The sequence below is a fragment of the Ambystoma mexicanum genome, chromosome 13 (assembly GCF_040938575.1).
Source record: "Ambystoma mexicanum isolate Mex_15411 chromosome 13, UKY_AmexF1_1, whole genome shotgun sequence".
NCBI lineage: Eukaryota > Metazoa > Chordata > Amphibia > Caudata > Ambystomatidae > Ambystoma > Ambystoma mexicanum.
The window spans coordinates 690,472,919-690,500,842 of record NC_090938.1 but is presented as its reverse complement, the minus strand read 5'-3'; the positions used below and the strand labels follow the sequence as shown (position 1 = coordinate 690,500,842).

Sequence of the window (27,924 nt, the reverse complement as noted above, 5' to 3'; positions counted from 1 at the left end):
GGGTGTAGCCCAGTGGCTATCGGTAATTTTATGTTGAGGTGCAGCACCCCTCCCTACCCAGCGGGTCTGGGGGTTGGGGGTGGTGCTTCCCATTAGGACTGGTCCTGGTTCGGGGTGAGGGAGGTCGACACCCTTGCTTGGGCCAAGGGTACACAAGCCTGGGAGTGGGCAAGGTGGAGGAGGCGTCCTGCTCCAAGGCTTCTACCGTGTGTGCTTGGGATGAGTTTGTTCTCTGGGAGAGGGTGGGCTGATGGCCCTGAACAGTATTACTAGACTAGGCACAGGATTTTGAGTTTGGTCCTAGCGACAAATGGAGACCCTTGCACACGCCTCTTTGAAAGGGCACAGTGCTTGTTTTTAGTCTATTGATTGGTTGAGAAGTCCAATTTGGGACTTTTTTTCAGTGGGTCAAACTGGTGCTCGGATAGGCTAACACAGCAGTCAATGGTTTTGACGGGAACCAATGCCCAGGCTCGCACCCACCAGGCACGACTGCGTGAGTTTCCTATACAAGTGGGGAATCCATGATGTCCACGAGCCCAGTCTTACTGCGCAACCCAGGACATGTCTGTACGTCTAAATGCCATATCAAACCTGAAAAGGCAAATCTAGAACAATAAATCAACAAATCTATTAGAACAAAATAATTTCAGTACAAAATCTGAATGCACCTTGTTTCTATGAGCTGTGAGAATTGAACCTGCATTCTGTTTATTTTGATGTTTGGTAGAGCGGTCACATCAGAGCTCACGTGTGACAGGCAGACCTTGTGAAGGAGGAAGTTTGGCCCGCCTTCAGATTAACCATTAGATATCTGATTGGCTAAGCTGGTGTCTCACCTGAGGTTTGAAGAAGGCGAAGATTCGACTGCCTATGTTATCAGCCATGCAGACCCATAAGAGGTGGAATTCAACTTGGCCGGAATCCAGTGCTGCCTAGGACCGACTGCATGCAGCCGGCAGGGCGGTTCTTCAGCAATGGTGGAGGAGGGGAAATCCACCTCTTGCAACAGCACTTGCTCAGGCAGTGCCAGCTTAGGTCACTCCTTATGGACTTGAAACAGTGGCCATTGGAGGTTGGGGAGAGAAGGTAAAGGCTGTTGACAAACTTACGGGCCTTAGGCCCATCAGCATGAGCTTAGTTGGGTTCAACCCAATTCTTCTCATCTGCTCCTAGGCCTCCAGTCATGTCACTGTCTCCATAGGGGTTGCTTTAGGCATAATACATGCTCCGCGACCACCTAGGACATCGCCAAAATATGGAGCCGAAAATAAAGAGTCCAAATGCAAATGGCACAATAGTGCATATTTAATCAGAATAAAATAAAGTCTGCAAAAAAGGCAGAATTGGCTTGGAGAAAATCTTGGAGATGCGGGAGAGAAAGTGGGAGGGAGAGGCTACGGGGCTGGCCCCCCTATTAATGCTTCATCGATTGACCATTTTTTGGAGACATGGCTATTTGGTAGTCGGCACAGCTCAGCATTCTTCATAGAATCACATTAAAATGCCTGGCGAGCTTTACAAGCCCGGTGCACTGTGTTTAATATAAATTCCATCTATAGACTTACTTTGTATTGTGGTCGTTTCCAAGGTATTATAAGTGGGAACCCATAACAGGAAGTGCCATCGCGTGATGACCTCTGACCCTGACTGAGGACACCACACATAGTGACATCACGTAGCCTTTTCCGCTGGTAGACTCACTGGGAAGTGTTGAGAGAATCGAGGCAGGCAGAATGTTCACAGTAGCAACCCTGGTCGGCATCGGATGATTGACAGCCCTGCCATTAGACGATGCGTCACAGGCGTGCTGGGCATGGCTTCCTTTCCGGCTCCGCTAGGAGAGGGCGGTGAACTGAAGGGGATGTATTCTTCTGGCATGAGGAATTGAGACTCCAAGGGTGTAGCCTGTGGAGGCATCGGGTAGCCGTCTGCAACCTGCAGCACTCCAGGGGATTTGGATTATGAATCCCATGTTCCATTACCATTGATTAGGCTTGAAGGGCTGATGGGAGTGGTAGTCCAGAACATCTGAAGAGCCACAGTTTGCCGCACCATGCAGTACGGATTCCTGGCTGCTGCCCTTAAATGACTCCCACACCTCTTACCAGAGATGCAAAAGATTCCTGGGATCCCGGTTTTCTCAGGACAGTCCCGGGAAATCACCCTCTGTCCCGGGGATCTGGGAGTTTTTCATTTTAGAAACCCCATCCCTGGTTTGCATGGTTGGATGCCTGCGGTCCTGGTTTTTCCAGGGACCCGATTTCGAAATCCAGAAATCGGGTCCCGGTGCGACTCTTGAGGCGTGAATGGGGGCATGAAAAGCTTTTCACGCCCCCATTTCCTCCCACTTCCCCTCCCCGGTGCTCTCCTCCAATGAGAGGGGTGTGCCTGTGAGCACACCCCCTCCCCCCTGCAACTGGCCTGCGACATAGAAGTAGGACTACAGTTTCATCTGTATTTGCGTTAGTCCTACTTCTATGTCTATGGCCTGTCCCCTTTTTTTTATCTGGTCACGCTAGCATATGTGCATCCCCCCTTTAGGTCATATGACTGGGGAGTGGGAGGGGGTTTGTAACTGTGGTAATACATGATTGAATTAGGAAAGAAAATGTTCCATTAACCACTGCTGAACGGTCTGGGAGATAGAATTGCGGGATGTGAATTTACTGGGGCATGAAGGCGACACAGTAGCCGTGTTTGAGGACACTTCCTGTGGTAATACTTTAGTTTGTTTTGGGACATGAGATTCTGAGTGTGGGATGACTAGGGAAGAGAAAAAGAGAAAAAGGGTTTCTTCCAACGCCGGCTTTTTGGACTGCGCATGGGTTAAGGCTATGGGCATTTCACGCCCCCATTCACGCAGGATGAGTTGTGCCGGGACCCGATTTCGGGATTTCGAAATTTGGTCTCGACAAAAACAGGGCCGTAGCCACCCAACCATGCAAACCTCAGACGGGGTTTCTAAAATTAAAAAACTCCCGGGACCCCGGGACAGAGGGTGATTTCCCCGGATTGTCCCGGGAAAACCGGGACGGCTGGTCACCCTAAATCATGACCACATCATGACGTGCTCATAATAAAAGGAGCCACACATGCCAGTGGCGGAGAACACCATCACTGAAGCATCTGTCTCATTCTTTGGGTAATGCTGTGTTTGCACAGCTCTGTGTTTGATAAGCCTGTGTGAGCACGGCAGTGATCTGGCGGCCTCAGTGATCACAGTGCCATCCACAACATCTGGCAGGGACTTTAGGTTGTAGAGGGATGGCGCAGCAGCTTCTTTGCTTCCCACTGTTTTGTGAGCCAGTTCTCCTTAATTCCAGAAGTATCCAAGGGCTGTCCTCTCTTCTCTGCAAAAGGGGGAGCAGGCACGAGTGCAGATGTGTTCAGGGGGCTGCAGGAGGTGTGAGCAGGCATCTGTTCTCTGCCTGCCAGATCAATCAGACAATATGCAAAGTAGCCGTGACAGGAGTGCAAGTTATTACCAAACAGAAGGGGGAACAGGAGAAAAGCAGGACAATTTCCTCAGGTTACACAACAGAAGAAAAGCTGTAAAAGCCATCAATTATGCAACAAAAGACAAGCTGGAAAAGGCCATCAGGTGCGCAACAGAGGAAAAGCTTGAAAATGCCATCAGGTACTCAACAGAAGAAAAGCTGAAAAATGCCATCAGGTACACAGCAGACAAAAAGTTGGAAAATGCCATCAGGCACTCAATATGGGAAGAGCTGGAAAATGCCACCAGGTATGTTAACGAAGGAAAGCTGGAAAATGCCATCAGGTACTCAACAGAAGAAAATCTGATAAATGCCATTGGGTACTCAACAAATGAAAAGCTGAAAAATGCCATCATGTATTCAACAGACGGAAGAAGAGCTGGAAAATGCTATCAGGAATTCAACAGAAGAAAAGCCATGACATTCCATCTGGTACTCAACAGAAGAAAAGCTGGTAAATGCCATCAGTTACTCAACAAATGAAAAGATGAAAACTGGCATCAGATACACTGGAGAAGAAAAGCTGGAAAATGCCATCCGGTACACAACAGAAGAGAAGCTGGAAAATGCCATTGGGTACTCAATAGAACAAAAGTTGGAAACTTCCATCAGGCACGCAACAGAAGAAAAGCTGGAAGATACCATCAGTTACTTCTTGCAGGAGCCAAGGACAGTACCACGGCGGCAATCGCTCCTCCCAGCCTGGGTTATCGACACAGGAGCGCCCCGGATACCATTGATGTACAGTGTAGGATTGTTCAGCTTGAGTTCCCGGTCTTAGGCTTCTCACTCTCCAAGGCTCGTGACAATAACGGTTTCTAGAGGTCAAGGGTACCTCCCTCCCTGCAACCCTTTCCGGTCTCGCCGCCTTTCTTCTTGTGTTAAACTGCCATCTTGGCACTGCTGCTTCCTCATGTGCTTTTCCTCGCTCAGAGTGTGTTTCGTGCTACGCCTTTTATCCGTGTGGGGAAGTGTGATGGTAGTCAGGGTTGGAGTCCTTTCGTTGGCTAATCCAAACTAGTAGAGAATGGTCCGTGACAAGTGTGAACTTTCTTTCTAGGAGGTAGTATCTAAGGTGGATAATGGCCCACTTGATGGCAAGGCCCTCTAATTCCAGCACAGAGTAATTGTTTTCATGTGGCAAACGATTGCGACTCGTAAACAAGATGGTATGTGCTAATCCTTCGCAGGCTTGTGATAAGACTGCTCCTAACCCTGTAAGGGAGGCCTCTGTTTGCAATACAAATTCTTTCGAGAAATCTACTACCTTTAGGATTTGGTTCTGGCACAGGGTTTGTTTTAGGATGTTGTAACATATATAATCCTCGTCAGTCCAATTAATTTTCTGGGGTTCAGTGTTCTTTAGTTTGTCAGCCTAGCTGTCCTGTCCGGGAAGTTTGGGATAAACCTACGGTAATAACTGATTAACCCTTGAAATGCTCTGAGATTTCTTTTAGTTTTAGGTGTAGGGGTATCTAAAACAGCTTTCACTTTCTCGCGCTGAGGTTGTGCACTACCATTACCTACAAAGAAGCCAAGGTATTTCACGGCTAACTGAGCCAGTCCACATTTGGAGGGATTGCCAGTTAGGCCGGCCTCTCTGAAGGCTCTCATAGTAAAAAGATGGAAAAGATAGTCGTCCCAAGTTTTACTATAAATGATGATATCGCCAATATAAGCTCCACAGAAATCGGAGTAGGGCTGTAATATTGTGTCCATAAATCATTGGAAACTGGCTGGAGCGATGTGTAACCCAAAAGGGAGGACTTTGAACTGAAATAGTCCTAGGGGCATTGAGAAAGCTGTCTTTTCCTTATCAGGCCCATATACTGGGACCTGCCAGTACCCTTTCATTAAATCTAGGGTGGATAGAAAACTGGCGTTTCCGAGTTTATCAAATCGGTCATCGATGCGTGGCATGGGATATGCATGCATCGAAGTCGAAAATGGCATTAACCTGGTGGAAATCTATGCAAAACCTTCAGGAATGGTGAGCTTTGGTAACCAATACGATAGGGGAGGACCATGGGCTTGAAGAGGGCTCGATAATATTTGCTCTTAACATCTTATTCACTTCCTCAACCACTATCTGCTTCTGGGCTTTCGGGGAATCTATACGGTTTTAGATGAACCACTTTTTCTTTAGGTGTTCTTATGTAGTGATAGGTGCCTTTTACTCTTCCTGGTTTCCCCGAGAATACATTGGGAAACGATGTGACTAAATCTTTTAAATCTTCTTGTTGTTGAATATATAGCTCTGGACGAATTCATTCAAAGTTGTCTATCTCTTTTGGCACCAAACAGGATAGTATCGTAGCATGTGTGGCCGACAGGTTTTCCTTCCACTCTTTTAAGCGATTTACATGATATAGATGGACCTTTTGTTTCCTGTCAGGTTGGGCTACCTAATAAGTACAGGTTCCCATTCGTTCCAGTATTTTATATGGCCCATGTCACTTGGATACAAGCTTGTTTTCGAGGTGGGTAAGAGGACTAGTACTTTATGTCCTATGGAAAATGATCTTAAGCTCACCTTTTTGTCATAAGTGGATTTTTGCTGGATTTGGGCTTTTTCCATATGAGTACAGACTATATCTCGAACACATCCCATATGCTTTCGAAATCTGGTAGAGGTTTGCAAGAGGGGAATGGTTGCCTCTTCTCGTTCTTCCCAGGTCTCCCAGAGCATATCCAGGACATCTCTAGGCTCTCTACCATAGAGTAGTGCAAAAGGAGAGAATCCAGTAGATGCCTGAGGGTTGTTCCTTACTGCAAATGGTTCCCGGGGGATCATTCGGTCCCAGTCCTTCCTGTCTTTATCTACCAACTTTCTTAGGATCATTTTAAGTGTTTTATTGAATCTCTCTAACAAACCATCTGTTTGGGGATGGTAGACAGAAGTTTGTAAGGTGGTAATATGAAGTAGCTCTTTGACTTCAGCGCCATGAGCTTGCTCATAAAATCTAAACCTTGATCCATCAGGATTTCCTTAGATAAGCCAACCCTGGAAAGGAGATGCTTTAGAATTTGCTGGGTAGTATTGTTCTGCATAGGGAATGCCTTAGGGTATCTGGTTGCATAATCAACAATCACGAGGACATATTTGTTACCCAATCTAGATGTTTCTAGAGGTCCAATGATGTCCATCCCGATTCTTGAAAAAGGGACTTCTATGATTGGTAAAGGATTCAGAGGGTCAGGCAATGCGATGTGAGTGCTGGTTTTCTGACATATTTCCCTCTTCTGAATAAAGGTTTTTATATCAGCGTGGATACCTGGCCAGTAAACCCTCCCACTGATTTGTGCCTGGGTTTTGGATTGTCCTAAGTGCCCCCCCTGTCATATGAGTATGCACAATCTCTAGTACGATCTTTCGGTGGGTTTTGGGGATTTCTAATTGTGTTTTTCCTAAGCCTTCTATAAATGTTTCTTTTCTATAGCAACCACTGCTTTAAGAAGAAAAAAGGACTCCCCTTTTTCTATACCTTCTCCTTCTTGAATAGCTAATAAAAAAGCTTCAGGGAGGGCTTGATCATTTTGCTGGGTGAAGGTCTGGTCGGGATGGATGGTAGGCTCTTCTCCCTTCGATGTTAGAAAGTTTATCAGTTTCCCCAAAGCCTAAGGTACCTCTTTCTGTTTTGCCTGGTTCACTTTCTTTAAAATGAGGAAATGGAGCCTTTTCCAGAATTCCTTGGGCAAATTGGTCCTCACGATGTACTTCAAATGGGATTTCACCATGATTCTGTAAGAGAACCTTTATGTCTCCCCGGAAGTCGGGATCAATGATGCATGCTGCAATGTCTATACTGAACTTCCAAGCCAGGACACATTGTGGGGGCAATCTTATGTAACACATAGGAGGGGGTATTATAAACCAAGTCAGTGGGAATCGTTCCCCTTTAGCCAGGACGGATAGTAGCCTCTCTGCTGCTACAGGTATCGAATCCTATTGATTCTTTCGTGGCAACCAAGGGGTTGGAGGCTTTATGACTAAACTTCTGAAATTGCAGGGTTCCCCAATTTGTTTAAGGAAGGCATGGTATCGAAGTAAGACAGACACAAGTGACCACAGTTCAAGGGGGTTTATTGAACTTTCACAAGGAGGTGGAAAATTGCCTATCTAAACCAAAATCTACAGATGGGAGCAAGCTACGGCTATCAAATAATAATGCAGTCCTAGTGGAGTCTTGTCAAAATAAAAGGGCCTATACTAAAAAAACTATTGCCAATCCTTACCGCTAATTTACAAATAGTGTGGGGTGAAGTTCATGAAAAATAAAGAAGTGTTCACAAAATGATAAGTCAGGATGATTGGGTCATTGGCCTCCCTTCCCCACGTTTTCAGCACAGGGCAAGGCGGTTCACTTGAGCCAGGCACACACTCTTAGCTTCCGCGACAAGAGGATACAGTTCCAATTCTAGCATCAGGGCCATCTGTGCCCAAGTCTCTTTCCTCATTAAAGTCTCTTGATTCAGAGGGTCTGATGTATAAAAAAAACCAGAAAGTTATTTTCTTCTTATAATTATGTGCTTTGGGTATCTCGCCCTGGATCACCCTCAGCCGGGCTCAGATCCCTTTTCTATTATGGTGCACCCCGCTTTTCCGGGCTCAGATCCCTTTATTTTAAGGTTCCAAAAAAAATTCCTTCTCGTGTGACTCACAGTTCACTGCGGATCGCCCTCAGCCGGACTCAGATCCCTTTTTCACTTTCACTTTACATCTTCTCAAGAAACCCACAGCTGATCTTTCCTGTCCGGCAAATTATCGCCCAATTTCCATTACCCCCTTTCTGGGCAAACTCCTGGAAAAGCTGGCCATCTCTCACCTTAACCTTCATTCAGATTCTGTTGGTTGTCTCCATGACCACCAGTCTGGCTTCAGAGTGGCCAGAAGCATGGAAACTGCTCTCCTCAATATCCGGGAAGATCTGCTCTCCAACCTTGATTCTAACATTCCCTCTGTCCTCATCCTTCTTGATCTATCTTCTGCCTTTGACACGGTCAACCACACCATCCTGCTCAACCATCTCCATGATAATCTGGGTATCACTGATCAGGCTCTGGCCTGGCTGACCTCTTTCCTCTCTGATGGACCCTCCCAGGTCCAACTGGGGTCTTTCCTATCATCTATCTTCCTCTCCAACTGTGGGGTTCCCCAGGGGTCTAACCTCTCACCCTGGCTTTTCAACCAATACCTGGCAACTCTCGCTCACTGCATTGCCATTTTCTGCTCAGATTTCCAGTGCTACGCTGATGACACTAAACTCATTTTCCAGCTGCCCTCGGCCACCTCCTCTCCCTCTCTCATCTCTGACTGCCTAACTGCCATTCAAAATTGGTGTGCCGCCAATGATCTTTGTCTGAATGCCAGCAAGACAGAGATCCTCCTCATGGGCACACCATCTCCATCCTTTTCCCTCACCCTCTGGCCGGCCTCCCTTGGCCCTCCTCCTACCCCTACCTGCGAGGCTAAGAACCTTGGCGTCATCTTTGACTCCACACTTTCCTTCTCGGCCCATATCTCTGATGTCTCTAAAAAGTCAAACTTCCGACTTCACCTCCTCAGAGGTATTCTGCCTCTCCTTCCCCCAGAAGCTCATGGTATCCCAAGCTCTGGTTCTCTCTAGCTTGGACTGTTGTAAAAGCCTCTTTCTAAATCTACCTGCCTCTACTCTCCGCCCTCTACAACTTATCCAGAACAGGACTGCGAGACTTGTCCTTGGCCTCAAGCCCTGGGATCGTATCTCTCTAGCTTTGAAATCTCTCCGTTGGCTCCCAGTGGATGCAAGGATTACATTCAAAACCCTCTGCATTGTCCACAAGGCTTTCTGGGGCCTGGGTCCAAAATACCTTCAGCTATCCCTCCGCAAACACCTCCCCTCTCGAGCTCTTCGCTTCTCTACCTCTAACTCCCTCAGGGTCAGTCGTTTTTCAAACAAACGAGCTGGGGGTAGATCTCTATCTTCGGCTGGGGCCTCCCTCTGGAACAGCCTCCCTGCCACTCTAAAACTTGAGGAGAACCATCTCCGGTTCCGGAAGCACCTCAAAACCTTCCTCTTTGCTTCTGACTTCGCTCCCCTTCTCCCCTGCTGATCTGCTCTCTTGGCACTGTGCACCTGGCCACCCTCTGTCCCCTGGGCCCAGGTACCTGCTCACCCTGCCACCTTCCTGCACTGCCTCCTCGCCACCCCTTGCACTGGGGACTGTATCTGTACCCATACAGCCCCCCCATTTTTCCTTTTTTTCTGCACTTATTCAGACTTACCCAGTCTGCTGCCTTAAACACAGCACTTGCTACTTGCTGGCTGCACTACCACAGTTTGCCTCAATTTTCTATTTATTTTATTTATCTGCGCTCCTCGACTTCTGCACTTTCCACTCTCCCACTTCCATGCACTTTTTCCCTTTTCCATTTCCCATGCACTTGCGCGTTCTCAATGTCACTGGGCCTAGTAAGATCGTTTTTATGTTGTGCTGTGTTCTCCCTTCTTCCCCTCCCTTGCCTAGTCGCGCTCTGAAACACTTGTGTACGAGCACGATACAAATAAAATATCATATCATATCATGTCAATTAGTCTCCCTCAGCCGTGCTCAGACCAATTGCAGTTCACTTTATACTTATTGAAGACATTCAAATCTGCAAAGGGTTTAGCTTGACCCACTGTAGGACCACTTTGATATAAAGTTCCTTTGATACAATGTAGTCGCCATTCATGTGGATACCTAACAGAGTCCTTCGAATGAGCACCCACGTGGCACTGGATCACTCTGTACACAGTATCTTATTTGGTTTTTTCAAAGTACATTCACTCATTTAGTTCCACTTGTTTGCGCCTCTCATCACATGCATCTCAAACACTGTCCTTTGTGGATTTCTTCATACAATGTTGCCGCTTGCAGCCTTGGTTCGAACACAAACTGATTTTGTATCAGTTTCTCTGACTCACCGGCTGTGCTGCTTTTACTGGCGTGGCTTCCTTGCAGGAGCTAAGGACAGTACCACAGCGGCAACCGCTCCTCCCAGCCTGGGTTATCGACACAGGAGCGCCCTGGATACCTTTGATGCACAGTGTAGGATTGTTCAGCTTCAGTTCCTGGTCTTAGACTTCTCCGTTTCCAAGGCTTGTGACAATAACGGGTTCTAGAGATCAAGAGTACTTCCCTCCTTGCAACCCTCTGCGGTCTCGCAGCCTTTCTTCTTGTGTTAAACTGCCATCTTGGAAACTTCTGATTCCTCGTGTGCTTTTCCTTGCTCAGAGTGAGCTTTCGTGCTCCACCTTTTATCCATGTGGGGAAGTGTGATGAGAGTCAGGTGTGTGTAATGATCAGTAATTGCCTGACCATGGTGTTGGGACATGTCAGGTTTACGGCTCTGGTGTTAGTCCGTTGTCGCTCACGATTAACTGTCCATGAGAAAGTGTTTGTGTTGGTAAAGAGGGAGGGCTGGGGACTTGAGCTGCTACGTATCCTACCTGGTTGGATGGGGACAAGCATCTCACACTTCGGTTTCCCACTTCCACTCCCAGTTGTAGCATGGTGTCTACAAGGATCACACAATTATACTGCCACAGCAATTTAATAACATACTTCTGGCAGCTCTCTGAAGTGCGCCTAGCTATGACAGGACTGATGTGTATTAGTGTCTGGTTTGACTGCCTTGGAATGGGGAAAGGAAGACCTTCGACTTTCTCCTGCCTTGGACTGTTCCATGCCACCAATGGGCCACTCTTATTTAGTGGAGGGGGGCGGGTATTCCCAGTCTCCTCTCCTTGGCAGCCACCCTGTCCTCGCCCCCCTGCCCTCTCCCGGCATCACAGGGCCGGTGATGGCGTCAGAACAACACAAGTTTAACCATTAGCTCCAGTTCTTGCCTCACTCACAAAATGTTGAACTTCAAGGCTTGAAAGATGAGGCTTTCACAGAAACCTTCCACCGCGAACTTGGAGGCTGTGTAGATGTCATTGAACATGATTCCTGGAAGAGAAGAGAGGGCGATGTCAGTAGAGGCTGCAGGGCAATACCAGTCCAGGACATTGTTAATGTTTTTAAAATAAGGCAGGTATTGTTAACGTTTTAGTGTAAAGTGTTAACGTGTGACAGTCTTGTGGCATCAGGGTGAGATGAGACCATCCCATGGGCCTCAAAGCAAGATCAGGATCATTGTCTGATCTACTGGGGGCATTGTGGCAATACCAGGGCAGGGGCATCAGAACAATCCAAGCGTAAGGGTAACTACCCCCAAGTGCATCAGGTGAAGAAGGGTCTATCCAAGAGGCATCCAAGCAGTGCCACCAGCCCAGGGGCATCAGAGCCGCCGTACCAGGATAGTTAATCCCAATAGTACAAATCCACGAGTGGCATCATAGGTGTTATAGGGAAATGGTTGTCTACCCCAGGAGCACTGGGCAAAGCTAGGAAAACTTTAACACAGCCATGGGGCATCCAGCTGTTTTAGGGCAAGGATAGTGCATCCCGGGGCATCAGAGCAAGGTTAGGGTAAGCACATTCCCATCCAGGGGGGAAGGGAAAGAGACCTCCATCCTATGAGTAGAAGAGCAATGCCCACCCCATGGGCATAAGCGATGTGTCAGGGCAGGAGGCGGCCTGGCATACATTGGCTTTATCAACATATGAAGTAAAAACCAGATATATAGCTCAGTGCAGGATTAAGGTGCATGGGTGGAGCTGGGGGTGGATCTGAGTTCTGAAACTGCAGGCACCGTGTCAAGCCAATGTTAAGGTGCACTGCCAGAGCTGTCTGTGGAAACCAGTACTGAAATGCCAAGGGGGTTATCAGATCAGGCTGTGCAAGAACTGAGTCTCACTCTTTGATGCATAAGGTGAGGACTGAGGTGCATTGGAAGAAATGTGTGTATTTCAGTACTGGGATAACAAGGTTCTGCAAGCAGGGAATAGGGTGCATTAGCGGAGCTTCATACGGGAGCCAGTCAGAGAATAACCCTGAGTACTGCAGGACATGGCTGACAAACAAATTCAACAAAAGTAAGCAAAACCTCAGGTGGCTGACGTTGGTGATATGGGATATGAGTGAAGGTTTCTTGGAAGATTTAGGGAATATTAAAAGGGGAATGGGTCAAATACCATTGCATGCATGTCCTCAAAGGTGTGGAGAGCATCTGACATGCTGTTGGAGTGCTAGCACTCAGACATTCAGGCAATGGGCGAGACTCCATTGGAGATTACACGCTCAGGGATGTGGACAATAGGAGAGACTATAGAGGAGTGCATGACCTTAGAACATGTAGGCAATGGGTGAGACACCATTGGAGTGTATGAGCTTAGAGATGTGGGTGAAGGGTGAGACTCTTTTAGAGTACTGGTACTCAGACATGCAGGCAATTGGTGAGATACCATTGGAGTGCATGAGCCTAGAAATGTGTACAAAGGGTGGGACTCCATTGGAGTGTATACACTCAGAGATGTTGGACACAGGGTGAGACTCCGTTGTAGTGTATAAGCTCAGACATGTGGACACGGGGTGAGACTCCGTTGAAGTGTATAAATAAGCTCAGAGATGTGGACACGGGGTGAGACTCAGTTGGAGTGTATAAGCTCAGAGATGTGGACACGGGGTGAGAGTCCGTTGGAGTGTATAAGCTTAGAAATGTGGACACGGGGTGAGACTCCGTTGGAGTGTATAAATAAGCTTAGAGATGTGGACACGGGGTGAGACTCCGTTGGAGTGTATAAGCTCAGAGATGTGGACACGGGGTGAGACTCTGTTGAAGTGTATAAGCTCAGAGATGTGGACACGGGGTGAGACTCCGTTGGAGTGTATAAGCTCAGAGATGTGGACACGGGGTGAGACTCCGTTGGAGTGTATAAGCTCAGAGATGTGGACACGGGGTGAGACTCCGTTGGAGTGTATAAGCTCAGAGATGTGGACACGGGGTGAGACTCCGTTGGAGTGTATAAGCTTAGAGATGTGGACACGGTGTGAGACTCCGTTGGAGTGTATAAGCTTAGAGATGTGGACACGGGGTGAGACTCCGTTGGAGTGTATAAGCTCAGAGGTGTGGACACGGGGTGAGACTCTGTTGAAGTGTATAAATAAGCTCAGAGATGTGGACACGGGGTGAGACTCTGTTGAAGTGTATAAGCTCAGAGATGTGGACACGGGGTGAGACTCCGTTGGAGTGTATAAGCTCAGAGATGTGGACACGGGGTGAGACTCCGTTGGAGTGTATAAGCTTAGAGATGTGGACACGGGGTGAGACTCTGTTGGAGTGTATAAGCTTAGAGATGTGGACACGGGGTGAGACTCCGTTGGAGTGTATAAGCTCAGAGATGTGGACACGGGGTGAGACTCCGTTGGAGTGTATAAGCTCAGAGATGTGGAAACGGGGTGAGACTCCGTTGGAGTGTATAAGCTTAGAGATGTGGACACGGGGTGAGACTCTGTTGAAGTGTATGAGCTCAGAGATGTGGACACGGGGTGAGACTCCGTTGGAGTGTATAAGCTTAGAGATGTGGACACGGGGTGAGACTCCGTTGGAGTGTATAAGCTTAGAGATGTGGACACGGGGTGAGACTCCGTTGGAGTGTATAAGCTTAGAGATGTGGACACGGGGTGAGACTCCGTTGGAGTGTATAAGCTCAGAGGTGTGGACACGGGGTGAGACTCTGTTGAAGTGTATAAATAAGCTCAGAGATGTGGACACGGGGTGAGACTCCGTTGGAGTGTACAAGCTCAGAGATGTGGACACGGGGTGAGACTCCGTTGGAGTGTATAAGCTTAGAGATGTGGACACGGGGTGAGACTCCGTTGGAGTGTATAAGCTCAGAGGTGTGGACACGGGGGTGCATACACGTACCGGTGTGGGGGCATTAGTTGAGACTCCAGTGGCTTGCATGAGCACAGAGTTGTGGGCAATGCATAACTGAGGTGTGTCATACCAGGGATGCAGGGGAAGGGTGGGGTACCCCCAAATGAGGAAGACCCAGTTTGGGAGAGTGAGAGAGAATCTGCAGAGGCATGTGTGAGCGTGGGCAGTGGAGAGTGGCTGGGACTTCTCGCGAGTGTTTACACGCCACTGTGGGCAAGGACAGCCCCCTCGAGCCCCACCTTGTAGGCCCATGACGCTGCTGACCACCACGATGTGCCCGCTCCGCCTTCTCTTCATGTCCGGCAAGACCTCCTTGATCATCCGCACCACGCCGAAGAAGTTGGTCTCAAAGACGGACTTCATCTCCTGGATGGACTGACACTCGAGGGGGCCCACCATGCCCACCCCGGCATTGTTCACTGCAAATCAGAAAGCAGTGGGCGTCAGACAACAGGCTAGAAAGTGGCCACCACTCCAGCAGCCCCTCGCCTCAAACCTACCAGGCTAGATCGGTATAAGGTAATAACATCCCCATGCATAATGTCCCCATACATAATGTCCCCATACATGATGTCCCCATACATAATGTCCCCATACATGATGTCCCCATACATGATGTCCCCATACATAATGTCACCATACATAATGTCCCCATACATAATGTCCCCTTACAGAATGTCCCCATACATGATGTCCCCATACATAATGTCCCCATACATGATGTCCCAATACATAATGTCCCCATACATGATGTCCCCATACATAATGTCCCCATACATAATGTCACCGGGAAAAGCCATTGGTGACATTATATAAGGTGACATTATGGATGGGGATGGGTTGTGGGGATGTCCCCTGCACCCCTTGTAAATAAAAAACAAAAAAGTTGGTCCCCCCCGCATGTTCAATGTAATAATGTCTCCGCAAAAAACGGCGACATTTTTGCAGGGACATTATCACATGGAACCGCTTGATCAAGGTGGCGGCAGCATCGCACACCCGTCCAGGGATTACTGGGGATAAGAGTGTACTGGGCAATGTTTCTTTATATCCCTGTAAACTTTGCCCAGAAAGGATGGTACTTTTCAGAGTTGGTCGACTGGTGGTGGAGACACCCTCTGCCAACTGTTGTCGTCAGGGCCCTCGAGGGGAATGGCGAAGAAGGGTACACCGCTGTGGAAGCCAGGCTTGGCCAAGTTAGAGCTTTCCACCCAGCCCCAGAGGCGCAGACAGGGTAGGGCCTGAGCGGGCAAGGCCCACCCAAAATCTGTAAATGCCCATTGAGCAGCGCTGTGGGGCATTTACAGATGTTTATGTCACTGCGTTGGGCCCAACTACATTAGCTTCAGGCCCCACTTGTGGATAATCTTGGCTATTACTCAGCGGTAAGAGCGCGCCTGTGTTTGCACTGCAGGCGGGTGGCAGCACGTGACAGGAAAGGTTACAGAAAAGGCAGCTGTGGATGTGAACGGTGACAGAAAAATAACATTCAATCCTGAAACCTTGCAGCTAATAATATTCCGAATGATCACAGCCACTCACAGGAGCCTGAACTTTCGGGAAGCGAACAGGCCCCTCTGCTGCTTCACAAAGAAGCATCAACTAATTAAAAAATGCCCCGAGTTCCAGGCCAGGGAAAAGAAAGCAGCCAGACAACGGCAGGGGGGAGATGTGTGTCTGTTGGAAGCCCTATTTCTTTATGCGTCACTGAAGCACGGGTATGCTTGCAGTGATTACAAGCATAAGCACTTTAATGAAACACATTACCAGTGAGTACAAGCATTAGCACTTTCATGAAATGTGCATTAGCACTTTCATGAAACGTATTAGCACTTTCATGAAACTCATTAAGAGTGACTACAAGCATAAGCGCTTTCATGAAACGTATTAGCACTTACATGAAACTCATTAACAGTGATTACAAGCATTAGCGCTTTCATGAAACGTATTAGCACTTTCATGAAACTCATTATCAGTGATTACAAGCATAAGCGCTTTCATTAAACGTATAAGCACTTTCATGAAACTCATTACCAGTGATTACAAGAATTAGCGCTTTCATGAAACGTATTAGCACTTTCATGAAACTCATTAACAGTGATTACAAGCATTAGCGCTTTCATGAAACGTATTAGCACTTTCATGAAACTCATTAACAATGATTACACGCATAAGCGCTTTCATTAAACGTATTACCTATTAGCACTTTCATGAAACTCATTAACAGTGATTACAAGCGTATTAGCACTTTCATGAAACTCATTAACAGTGACTACAAGCATTAGCGCTTTCATGAAACGTATTAGCACTTTCATGAAACTCATTAACAATGATTACAAGCATAAGCGCTTTCATTAAACGTATTACCTATTAGCACTTTCATGAAACTCATTAACAGTGATTACAAGCGTATTAGCACTTTCATGAAACTCATTAACAATGATTACACGCATAAGCGCTTTCATTAAACGTATTACGTATTAGCACTTTCATGAAACTCATTAACAGTGATTACAAGCGTATTAGCACTTTCATGAAACTCATTAACAGTGATTACAAGCATTAGCGCTTTCATGAAACGTATTAGCACTTTCATGAAACTCATTAGCAATGATTACACGCATAAGCGCTTTCATTAAACGTATTACGTATTAGCACTTTCATGAAACTCATTAACAGTGATTACAAGCGTATTAGCACTTTCATGAAACTCATTAACAGTGACTACAAGCATTAGCGCTTTCATGAAACGTATTAGCACTTTCATGAAACTCATTAACAATGATTACAAGCATAAGCGCTTTCATTAAACGTATTACCTATTAGCACTTTCATGAAACTCATTAACAGTGATTACAAGCGTATTAGCACTTTCATGAAACTCATTAATAATGATTACACGCATAAGCGCTTTCATTAAACGTATTACGTATTAGCACTTTCATGAAACTCATTAACAGTGATTACAAGCGTATTAGCACTTTCATGAAACTCATTACCAGTGAGTACACGCGTATTAGCACCTAAGTGATGGCTGATTGTCTCGGCATACACACCGTTGAGATGCTAAGCAGTGCTTTCTTCCCGTGGTCCAAAGTGGGCAAGAGGTCTCAAAGACACTTGCAAATATAATGTGTGCCTATGATTTTAAAGGGGCGTGAGGGGAGGAAGAGGGAAAGTAAATGCAGGCATTCACTCATCTCTTCGAACTTCTCAACCAGCTCTCTGAGAAGGGCGGTTCTGATGTTCAGACTAATAATGTGGGCCTTTTCCTGTCTGATTCCTTTTTAAAAACACGTTATGACCCATGCCTTGTACTTGTTCAGTGGGAAATGTTCATGTGTTCCGCTCCAAAATGCCCATCTTTTCACTCTCTAATATTTGGGGTGTTCTTTCTGTTGTTCGCGACATCAATCTTGCTTCACAATTTCAGAATTAAAATTGCAATTTGGGGGAAAGCATATTACTAGTTTGTACATTTTTTTAAAAAAAAATTCCATTCCATGGTGCATTCAAATGCTATATTAACAGTCGCAGCAAGCAACCCATACACAATGTGTAGTCTATTGTCATTATTGGGCTGATGAAAGCTTAAGTTGGTCCTTAAGGATTTTTACCCGTGATCTATAGGGAACATGCACACTACTGCAGCAAACACATGGCCCTCTAAGCTATTTCGCTACGATTGGAACTCATTTCCTGCAGGCTACACTTGGATCTCTGCAGCAGGCGCATTAACCCCAAATGCTATCTTTTGGGGATCGGAACCGCTAACCTTCCTGTCACAGGCAAAACCCTACGGCAAGTGAATTAGCCCCTTCGCCGCCTAACTGGCATTCGATCCAGCAATGCACACGATAAATAATGTTTGTTGTTTTAAACAGTGCAATGGGTCACATTCCTGCAGTTGTGTAGCACTTTAAATAACAGGTGTTATCTTTACCCAATTTATGGTACTCAGTGTATTGAGCCCGGAAGGATGCAGGGCTGAGTCAGCCTTATCGTGGGAATCGAATCTGTGAAGTGCAGGCTGGCCCCATGCCAGAGGCCAGTACTTTTCTCTGTGAGCTCTTAGCCCGGGCATGTTACACAGACATACCTGCACCAGACGACCATACCTGTAAGGGTATTTCACTGGCATTGAAGATATAATCTACCGGCCATACACAGATCTCTGCAATAGGTATGTTACCTGCTGAGCCATCGTATTGGAACTGCATTCTGTGATCTGACGGTAGCCTGCTTCTCAGAAGCATGTGCTAAACTTACTAAGCTGTTACCAGTTCCTCTGAGGCCCTGTTCACACAGCACACATATCCCTCCTTCTTTTGGTAGTACGGGCAGTCTTCTATCCAGGACTATGTAGGAACACTGGGATATGAAGAAGAATTAGATGGGCCTCATCACGAGTTGGGCAGTATCCCGGCGGTATTCCCGCCGGGATACCACCCAGGCTAATAGCATTAGCGCCAAACCGTCCGGCGCTATTAGCGTCGGATCACGGGTGTGGCTGTAACAGTAATTCCCCATTCTCAGTTCAGTGCTGGGGGTAAATGCAGCCGAACCCGTGATTTGGCGGACCCTTAAATGCGGCGGTAATGCTGTTACCACCGCATTTAAGGGTTACCGCCAAATTCGTGATGAGGCCATATCATAGCTCTCAACCATTTGACTCGCAAAAGCGGGTGAAAACACCCGATTTTGTTTTTGGCGGGTGAGAGGCCCATTGAAATGAATGAGCCTGCAGGAGGCTTGGCGGGTGAGTCCACACTTTACAAGGCGGGTGACACCCGCCAAAAGCGTGTGAGTTGAGAGCTATGCCATATCATAATGTCCATAACCGAATTGCCTTGAGGCAGGTAAGAGTAAATGGCATTATAGCTGCTCCACACAGCCTGCACTGCCTGGACAAAGACCTTGCTGCATACGCCCTGCACTTAGAAAAGGTCCCTGCTACGACATTGTGCAAACAAGTGCTGTGCCTGGCCTCTACTTCCAACTCTCGGCCGGCCGCTAACACCTGGAGCTCGCTGTGTGCTTTGGTCGCACACAGCCTTTGCCGCATGAGCCCTGTACATACAATTGGTCTCATCTCTAACGTTGTGCAGACAAGCCCTCTGCGTGGCCTCCCCTTCCCAGACTGGGCGCCGCTAGCCAGAGCTGGCCGACCTGGTCTGGACTGGTCTATTTACCTGTACCTTGGCCCCACACTGGCTCTTGGTGCCTCTGGTTGTCCTGTACATGGTAGAGAAGTGACTCACATGCACACCAAACATTCCATTGTGTGCGCATCCGCCGGCCTGCAAAGTAGTGCATTGCAAATGGACACACTTAGAATAGAACGCTGAGTGTGGGCACACGTGAGGGCCCACTTTGCGCGACAGGAAAGCCGAGAGCATGGATGCCATCAGGGGTGTTGCTAGGTCTGTAAACGATCTGGGGCTACGCTAATGTCAGTACTGTCAGAACTCGGGGCTAGCTGGCCTTTTTGGTTGTAACCTCTGAGCTTCTACGCGGGGCTACAACCAAAAGACCCGGGGCTATAGCCCCCTCAGCCCCCACTAGCAACGCCTCTGGATGCTATAAACATTTCCTGCTAAAAGCAGAGGAAGCGTGGTTCTCTGCTCACCTCCTTCGGCTTGTGGCTGGCTAAGTAAACTTCGGAATGATCTAATCCGAGAGAACCTTTCCTTCCACACTTTTGCTGCAGGGGGCGCCAAATGACTATAGTTGGATTTGCGATGCTGGCAAAACTTGCATACACTAGAAGATCGACACTGCCATCGTGTGGATAGTTAGGGGCATAACACTTCTCACATGTTCAAAGCATTTTGGCCTAGAAACAATTGTACAGGAATTCGCAGATTAACAGCTCTCTACAAGAAACCAGAGCGCAAACTGCTTTTGTTCCAAGAAGTGGTTAGAAGAGCAAATGCCACACTCACATTTTAGATTACGGTGTGTTTAAGCCAGTGACGTGGCGGATAAAGGATTCTAGGAATCCAGCCTTCCTGGAAGAAATGAATTCAGCCGCTCATGTGACAGGAGGCATTCCATCTGGACGCGTAGAACATCTGACATTTTCAGTGTGGGGGTTTCTGAAACCCTCGGAGTCTTGGGTGTTGCTCCCTGAAACTATTGTGGGTTTACCCCCGTTTATGGACGCCGCAGAACCCCGCGGAGGGAGACACCTGTGCACGCAGCTGGAATGTGAACTCTGCGTTGGGCATTATGAAACGACACACCCCCTCCACGCCTCTAACACGAAATCCCAACCTCCATCTGTTAGTAATAAGGGGGCAGAGGGACAGGTATAGGTGCCTTGGGCAGGGGAGCCGACTTATGAATTTCCCAGAGGTGAGGGGGGGCCCAAATACCGGAAGTGACATCACTGGCAGTTATATGACCGCAAATTTGCATGTAGTCGCCAACTTGGTGCAACGGCGTGCGGGGGTGGGGGTGCGCGCAGTGCAGAACAGTGAAAACATTGGCTAGCATGTACTGCATATACTAAAGTCAAGTAGGAAGGAGATTTAAGCCTTCGAGTTGCCATCACTGCCCCTACTCCCCCTTACCATGGCCCACCTAACAGGACTGACATGCACCCCAGGCTTGCACCCATTCTATCAGAAAACATTCCCGCCCACCCCCTTAACCATGGGCCAACTAAAAGGACTGACATGCACCCCGGACTTGCACCCATTCTATCAGAATACATTCCCACCCACCCCCTAACCATGGCCCACCTAACAGGACTGACATGCACCCCGGGCTTGCACCCATGCTATCAGAAAACATTCCCACCCACGCCCTAACCATGGCCCACCTCACAGGACTGGCATCTACCCCGGGCTTGCACCCATGCTATCAGAAAACATTTCCGCCCACCCCCTAACCATGCCCCACCTAACAGGACTGACATGCACCACGGGCTTGCACCCATTTGAAAAATAAATTAAAAGAACACATTACATTTAAATACATATCTATAATACATACAAGATAATACAAACACAAATACATTTAATTTCATAGGACTCATTTAATATCTTAAACAGACTCTATGCATAGGTGCCTTAAAGTTTCAAAGGACTTACTTCATAGACCGGATCTACATATTCTTTTCATCTTAATCATACCGTGCCAGGCCCCCACCCCTTCCCGGGTGTGCAAAAGATTGCAATGAACTCGTATGAAGGTGCTACATAGAGAGGCAGCTGGCCAGCAGCAGTCAAGACTTCCCAGCACTCCACAAGCGAGGGACATTCTATTAAAGTGACATAACTTTGATATTATTCATAGATGAGTATTTCACTTATATCTCTCTCATCCACGAGTAATATAAACCACCCTGCTCAGCATGTGCCTTGAAGGGTGGACGGGGAATGCTCAGCGCAAATGTTAATTCCGTTTCATGCTCTTTCTCGGCCTCCAAATGGCTGTAAAATGCCTGGGAGGGTGAAAGTAAACACACACGGCTTTTACACCTTACTTTTGCACTTGGGGGATTTGGTAAAGGCCCAAATGTTTGCAGAATTAGATTGGCGGTCACCCTAGCCTAGTTCCAAACTGAGCCACGCCCTGGGCCCAACAGGAGATTGGCCAACTCACTGTGCCCAACTCCATGATGGAAACACCCTGTGCCATTACTTGGTATAACAACACCTTCTGCCAGCACCAGACCGAGCAACATTTTGCCCATTAACAGACTGAACAACTCCCTGTCCCAAACAACAGACTGAACAGCAGCCTGTGCCCACCACAACAAAGGGCATGGAGGTATACCCAGAAGCAGGTCGAGCCACACCATGCAAGTCTCTCTCTCTCTCCCCCACCCTCTCCCTCTTCATTTCCATCTCCCTCTCTCCATCTCCCCTTCCCTCTCCCTCGCCCTCTCCCCTGTTTCTTCCCTCCTCCTCTCCCTCCCACCTCCCTCTCCCTCATCCTCACCCTCCCTTGCCCCTTCTTGTTCCTCTCCCCCTCTTCCTCTTTCCCTCTCCCGCTTCCCTCTCCCCTTTCTCCTCATCCCTCTCCCCCTCCCTCTTTCTCTCTCTCTCTCTCTCTCTCTCTCTCTCTCTCCACTTCCTCCTTCCTCTCCCTCTACAGTCCCTTTTATCATTGGGCAATAATCTTATTTTCGCTGTGTTGCAACTAATCAACGATCCGCAACCTTGCGGAGATAAGACTGCCATTCAGTCCACGTTACCTAAATTGGACAAGGAGGTGTATAATATACTTGTGTTTCCAATCTGTTTGGATCCATTCTGGTTTAGTAGAGGTGTGGGGCCGATTGATTATTAGAAACCGATATTCATCCCTGGACCACTGGTGCCCCGGAAGTTGATTTGCCACAAGGGAACTCTGGAGATTTCCCAGTAGGCCTCAGCACTCTGGACCTCTTTTGTTTTGCATTTCCAAATTTTCCCATAGGAAAAGGATGGGGCTTGTTGAAAATGTGTGATATGGGGCCAATTTGAAAATTATTTCCAGGTCCTCTTTTGTTTCCCAGTCCACCCCTGCTTGGAGGCACAGTTTGCGGATTATTTGTAATAGGAACTTAAAAAAAATATGTTAACATATATTTTTCATTATGATCAATATTTTAAACAATAACATTTTTGAGCGAGGGTGCGATGGGAGGTCCGTAAATGAAAAATAGTAATAACTATACATGCATATATAACTCATTTGTCTGGGCTCTGGATAAACACATCTTGGCTGGCTTGGTTTTCAAGATGGGTGAGAATTTTAAACACACAGTGGGGTGATTTTCTTTTCTCAGGAAAAGAAAAACATTGCACACATTTTAAAGTTCAAAATGCGGAAAGGAAAGCCTAATTTCAGCGCCAAATTGATTTCTAGCCATTATTGACCAATATTTGTAACACAAATAAATAAATAAACAAACAAATAAATAAATAGATAGATAAATAATTAAATAAATAAATAAATAAATAAATAAGTGAACAAAAAGGTGCAACACAACTATCAAGACAGCAATTGAGTTAAGCACTCAATGCAGGTTTGAATCCCAGGGAGCTCACACAGGCGTGCACCTTTCTGTCAATACATTGGTGTGCACACTGGTCTAAAAGTCATATGTACAAAATATGCATTGATAAACGGCCCCATACTGAGCTGCTGCTGTTTGTGACTCGGTCATGTTGTAATCGCAGACTCTCAAAGTCCGGTCCACAGAAGACAGGCATTTTTAAGCGGTTGCCTGAAAAGCTTTGATTTCGGCCGATTTAAAAAAATCAGGGACATAAGCGAAGCCAGGAGTCCAGAAGACATAACTAAATAAAATATTAGGTAGACCATTCTTTTTGTGGTCATCATAAACTGCTAATCAGAGCATTCGTTTTAAAATCCCTCCCAGAGTGGTTAGAAACTCCCTTGCATGATACTGCTTTGCTGTGCACTGTAGCAGCGGGCACGCGGATCCCCTTAAACAAAAGAGGACCTGGCTTAATCCGACATTCTCGCGCTTTTACCCGGTCGGAGAGAAGTGATGCAGTTCACTTTTTTCCGGCAGGTGGGGGGGGGCCCAGCCCCGACTTTATTTTGCTGGAGGGGTGGCCCCAGAGCCCTCCCCCGTACTCGGCGCCCCTGGCCTTGGGAACCCACGACACTCACTGACAGTGAGTCACTGTCCGTTTCATCTTAGGCCCTTTCTGTACTTACACCTCTGAAGCACTGCTGCACCTCCTCCTTCTACGGTCTATGGCTCTCAGCCGAGAGGCCCTGCGTCAATTCCTATCTCTACCTCTCAGCCGGGAGGCCCTGCGCCAATTCGCACCTCTACCTCTCAGCCGAGAGGCCCTGTGCCAATTCCTAGCGCTACCTCTCAGCCGAGAGGCCCTGCGCCAATTCCCACGTCTACCTCTCAGCCGAGAGGCCCTGCGCCAATTCCTAGCTCTACCTCTCAGCCGAGAGGCCCTGCGCCAAATCCTATCTCTCCCTCTCAGCCGAGAGGCCATGCACCAATTCCTGCGGGCCAATTCCTTGCTCTACCTCTCAGCAAAGGGCCCCTGCGCCAATTCCTATATCTCCCTCTCAGTCGAGAGGCCATGCACCAATTCCTGCGCGCCAATTCCTAACTCTACCTCTCAGCCGAGAGGCCCTGCGCCAATTCCCACGTCTACCTCTCAGCCGAGAGGCCCTGCGCCAATTCCTAGCTCTACCTCTCAGCCGAGAGGCCCTGCGCCGATTCCCACGTCTACCTCTCAGCCAAGAGGCCCTGCGCCAATTCCTAGCTCTACCTCTCAGCCGAGAGGCCCTGCGCCAATTCCTAGCTCTACCTCTCAGCCGAGAGGCCATGCACCAATTCCTATCTCTCCCTCTCAGCCGAGAGGCCATGCACCAATTCCTGCGCGCCAATTCCTAACTCTACCTCTCAGCCGAGAGGCCCTGCGTCATTTCCTATCTCTACCTGTCAGCTGAGAGGCCCTGCGCCAATTCATACCTCAACCTCTCAGCCGTGTAGGCCCAGCGCCAATTCCTACCTCAACCTCTCTCAGCCGAGAGGCCGTGCGCCAATTCCTGTTGCTACCAGCATGCCCGAGGCCCTACAGGACCTTCTAACTCTACTTCCAGCTAAAAGGCCACTGCACTTTTTCTCACCTACCCGGCTCAGATGAACCTGCCTCACTTCCTGCACCTATCTGCTACTTGCACCGCTTCCTAGTCTACCTCCCAGCAGAGGGGCCCTGCACCTATCTGTTACCTGAACCACTTCCTAATCTACCTCCCACTGAGTGGCCCTGCACCTATCTGCTACCTGCACCGCTTCCTAGTCTACCTCCCAGCAGAGGGGCCCTGCACCTATCTGTTACCTGAACCACTTCCTAATCTACCTCCCACTGAGTGGCCCTGCACCTATCTGCTACCTGCACCGCTTCCTAGTCTACCTCCCAGCAGAGGGGCCCTGCACCTATCTGATACCTGCACCACTCCCCAGTCTACCTTCTACTAGAGGGGCCCTGCACTATCTGTTACCTGCACCACTTCCTAGTCTACCTATCAGCAGAGGGGCCTAGCATCTCTCTGCTACCTGCACCACTTCCTAGTCTACCTCCCAGCAGAGGGGCCCTGCACCTATCTGTTCCCTGCACCACATCATAGTCTACCTCCCAGCAGAGGGCCCTGCACCTATCCGTTACCTGCACCACTTCCTAGTCTACCCCCCAGCAGAGGGGTCATGCACCCATCTGCTACCTGCACCACTTCCTAGTCCACCAGAGGGGCCGTGCACCTATCTGCCACCTGCACCACTTCTTAGTCTACTTCTCAGAAGAGGGGCCCTGCACATATCTGCTACTTGCACTGCTTCCTAGTCTACATCCCAGCAGAGGGGCCCTGCACCTATCTGCTATCTGCACCACTCCCTAGTCTACCTCCCAGCAGAGGGGCCCTGCATCTATCTGCCACCTGCACCACTTCCTAGTCTACCTCTCAGCAGAGGGGCCCTGCACCTACCTGCTACTTGTACCACTTCCTAGTCTACCTCTCAGCAGAGGGGCCCTGTACCTATCTGCTATCTGCACCACTCCCTAGTCTACCTCCTAGCAGAGGGCCTAGCACCTATCTGCTATCTGCACCACATCCTAGTCTACCTCCCCACAGAGGGGCCCTGCATCTATCTGCTACCAGCACCACTTCCTAGTCTACCTATCAGCAGAGGGGCCTAGCACCTCTCTGCTACCAGCACCACATCATAGTCTACCTCCCAGCAGAGGGGCCCTGCACCTATCTGGTACCTGCACGACTCTCTTGCACCTACCTGCTACCTGCACCCCTTCCTAGTCTACCTCCTAGCAGAGGGGCCCTGCACCTATCTGCTGCCTGCACCACTTCCCAGTCTACCTATCAGCAGAGGGGCCCTGCACCTATCTGCTACCTGCACCACTCCCTAGTCTACATCCCAGCAGAGGGGCCCTGCACCTATCTGCCACCTGCACCACTTCCCGGTCTACCTCTCAGCAGAGGGGCCCTGCACCTATCTGCTACCTGCACCACATCCTAGTATACCTCCCAGCAGAGGGGCCCTGCACCTATCGGCTTCCTGACCACTCCCTAGTCTACATCCCAGGAGAGGGGCCTAGTACCTATCTGCTACATGCACCACTTCCTAGTCTACCTCCCAGCAGAGGGTCCCTGCACCTACCTGCACCACTTACTAGTCTACCTCCCAGCAGAGGGGCCCTGCACCTACCTGCACCTCTTCCCAGTCTTCCTCCCAGCAGGGGGCCCTGCAGCTACCTGCACCACTTCCTAGTCTACCTATCAGCAGAGGGGCCCTGCACCTACCTGCACCTCTTCCTAGTCTACCTCCCAGCAGAGGGGCCCTGCACCTACCTGCACCTCTTCCTAGTCTACCTCCCAGCAGGGGGCCCTGCTCCTACCTGCACCACATCCTAGTCTACCTAACAGCAGAGGGGCCCTGCACCTATCTGCTATCTGCCTCACTCCATAGTCTACCTCTCAGCAGAGGGGCCCTGCACCTATCTGCCACCTGCACCACTTCCTAGTCTACCTCTCAGCAGAGGGGCCCTGCACCTATCTGCTGGCTGCACCACTTCCTAGTCTACCTCCCAGCAGAGGGGCCCTGCACCTCTTCCTAGTCTACCTCCCAGCAGAGGAGCCCTGTACCTATCTGCTATCTGCACCACTCCCTAGTCTACCTCCGAGCAGAGGGGCCTAGCATCTATCTGCTATCTGCACCACATCCTAGTCTACCTCCCCACAGGGGGGCCCTGCACCTATCTGCTACCTGCACCACTTCCTAGTCTACCCCCAGCAGAGGGGCCTAGCAGCTATCTGTTACCAGCACCCCTTCCTAGTCTACCTCCCAGCAGAGGGGCCCAACACCTACCTTCACCACTTCCTAGTCTACCTCCCAGCAGAGGGGCCCTACACCTGCCCGCACCACTTCCTTGTCTACCTCTCAGCAGAGGGGCCCTGTACCTATCTGCTACCTGCACCACTCCCTAGTGTACTTCCCAGCAGAGGGGCCCTGCACCTATCTGCTATCTGCAACACCCCCTAGTCTACCTCTCACAGAGGGGCCCTGCACCCATCTGCTACCTGCACCACTTCATATTCTACCTCCCAGCAGAGGGGCCCTGCACCTACCTGCACCACTTCCTAGTCTACTTCCCAGCAGAGGGGCCCTGCACCTACCTGCACCACTTCCTAGTCTACCTATCAGCAGAGGAGCCTAGCACCTCTCTGCTACCTGCACCACTTCCTAGTCTACCTCCTAGCAGAGGGGCCCTGCACCTATCTGCTGCCTGCACCACTTACTAGTCTACCTATCAGCAGAGGGGCCCTGCACCTATCTGCTATCTGCACCACTCCCTAGTCTACCTCCCAGCAGAGGAGCCCTGCACCCATCTGCTACCTGCACCACTTCCTATTCTACCTCCCAGCAGAGGGGCCCTGCACCTACCTGCACCACTTCCTAGTCTACCTCCCAGCCGAGGGGCCCTGCACCTACCTGTAACACTTCCTAGTCTACCTATCAGCAGAGGGCCCTAGCACCTCTCTGCTACCTGCACCACTTCCTAGTCTACCTC

The 27,924-nt window shown here is 48.9% G+C and overlaps 1 protein-coding gene across 18 annotated transcripts in view; it reads right to left on the bottom strand.

Moving 5' to 3' along the window:
• Positions 1-27,924, bottom strand: part of LOC138521720 (retinol dehydrogenase 8-like) — an 88,670-nt gene that overhangs the window by 12,449 nt on the left and 48,297 nt on the right. For all 18 annotated transcript variants that reach the window (XM_069634746.1, XM_069634747.1, XM_069634753.1 and 15 more), the window contains exons 3-4: positions 14,587-14,766; positions 11,381-11,474 (exon numbers count right to left, since the gene is read on the bottom strand). In XM_069634746.1, the coding sequence (XP_069490847.1) occupies positions 11,381-11,474; positions 14,587-14,766 (274 nt within the window). The remainder of the gene's footprint in view (positions 1-11,380; positions 11,475-14,586; positions 14,767-27,924) is intronic.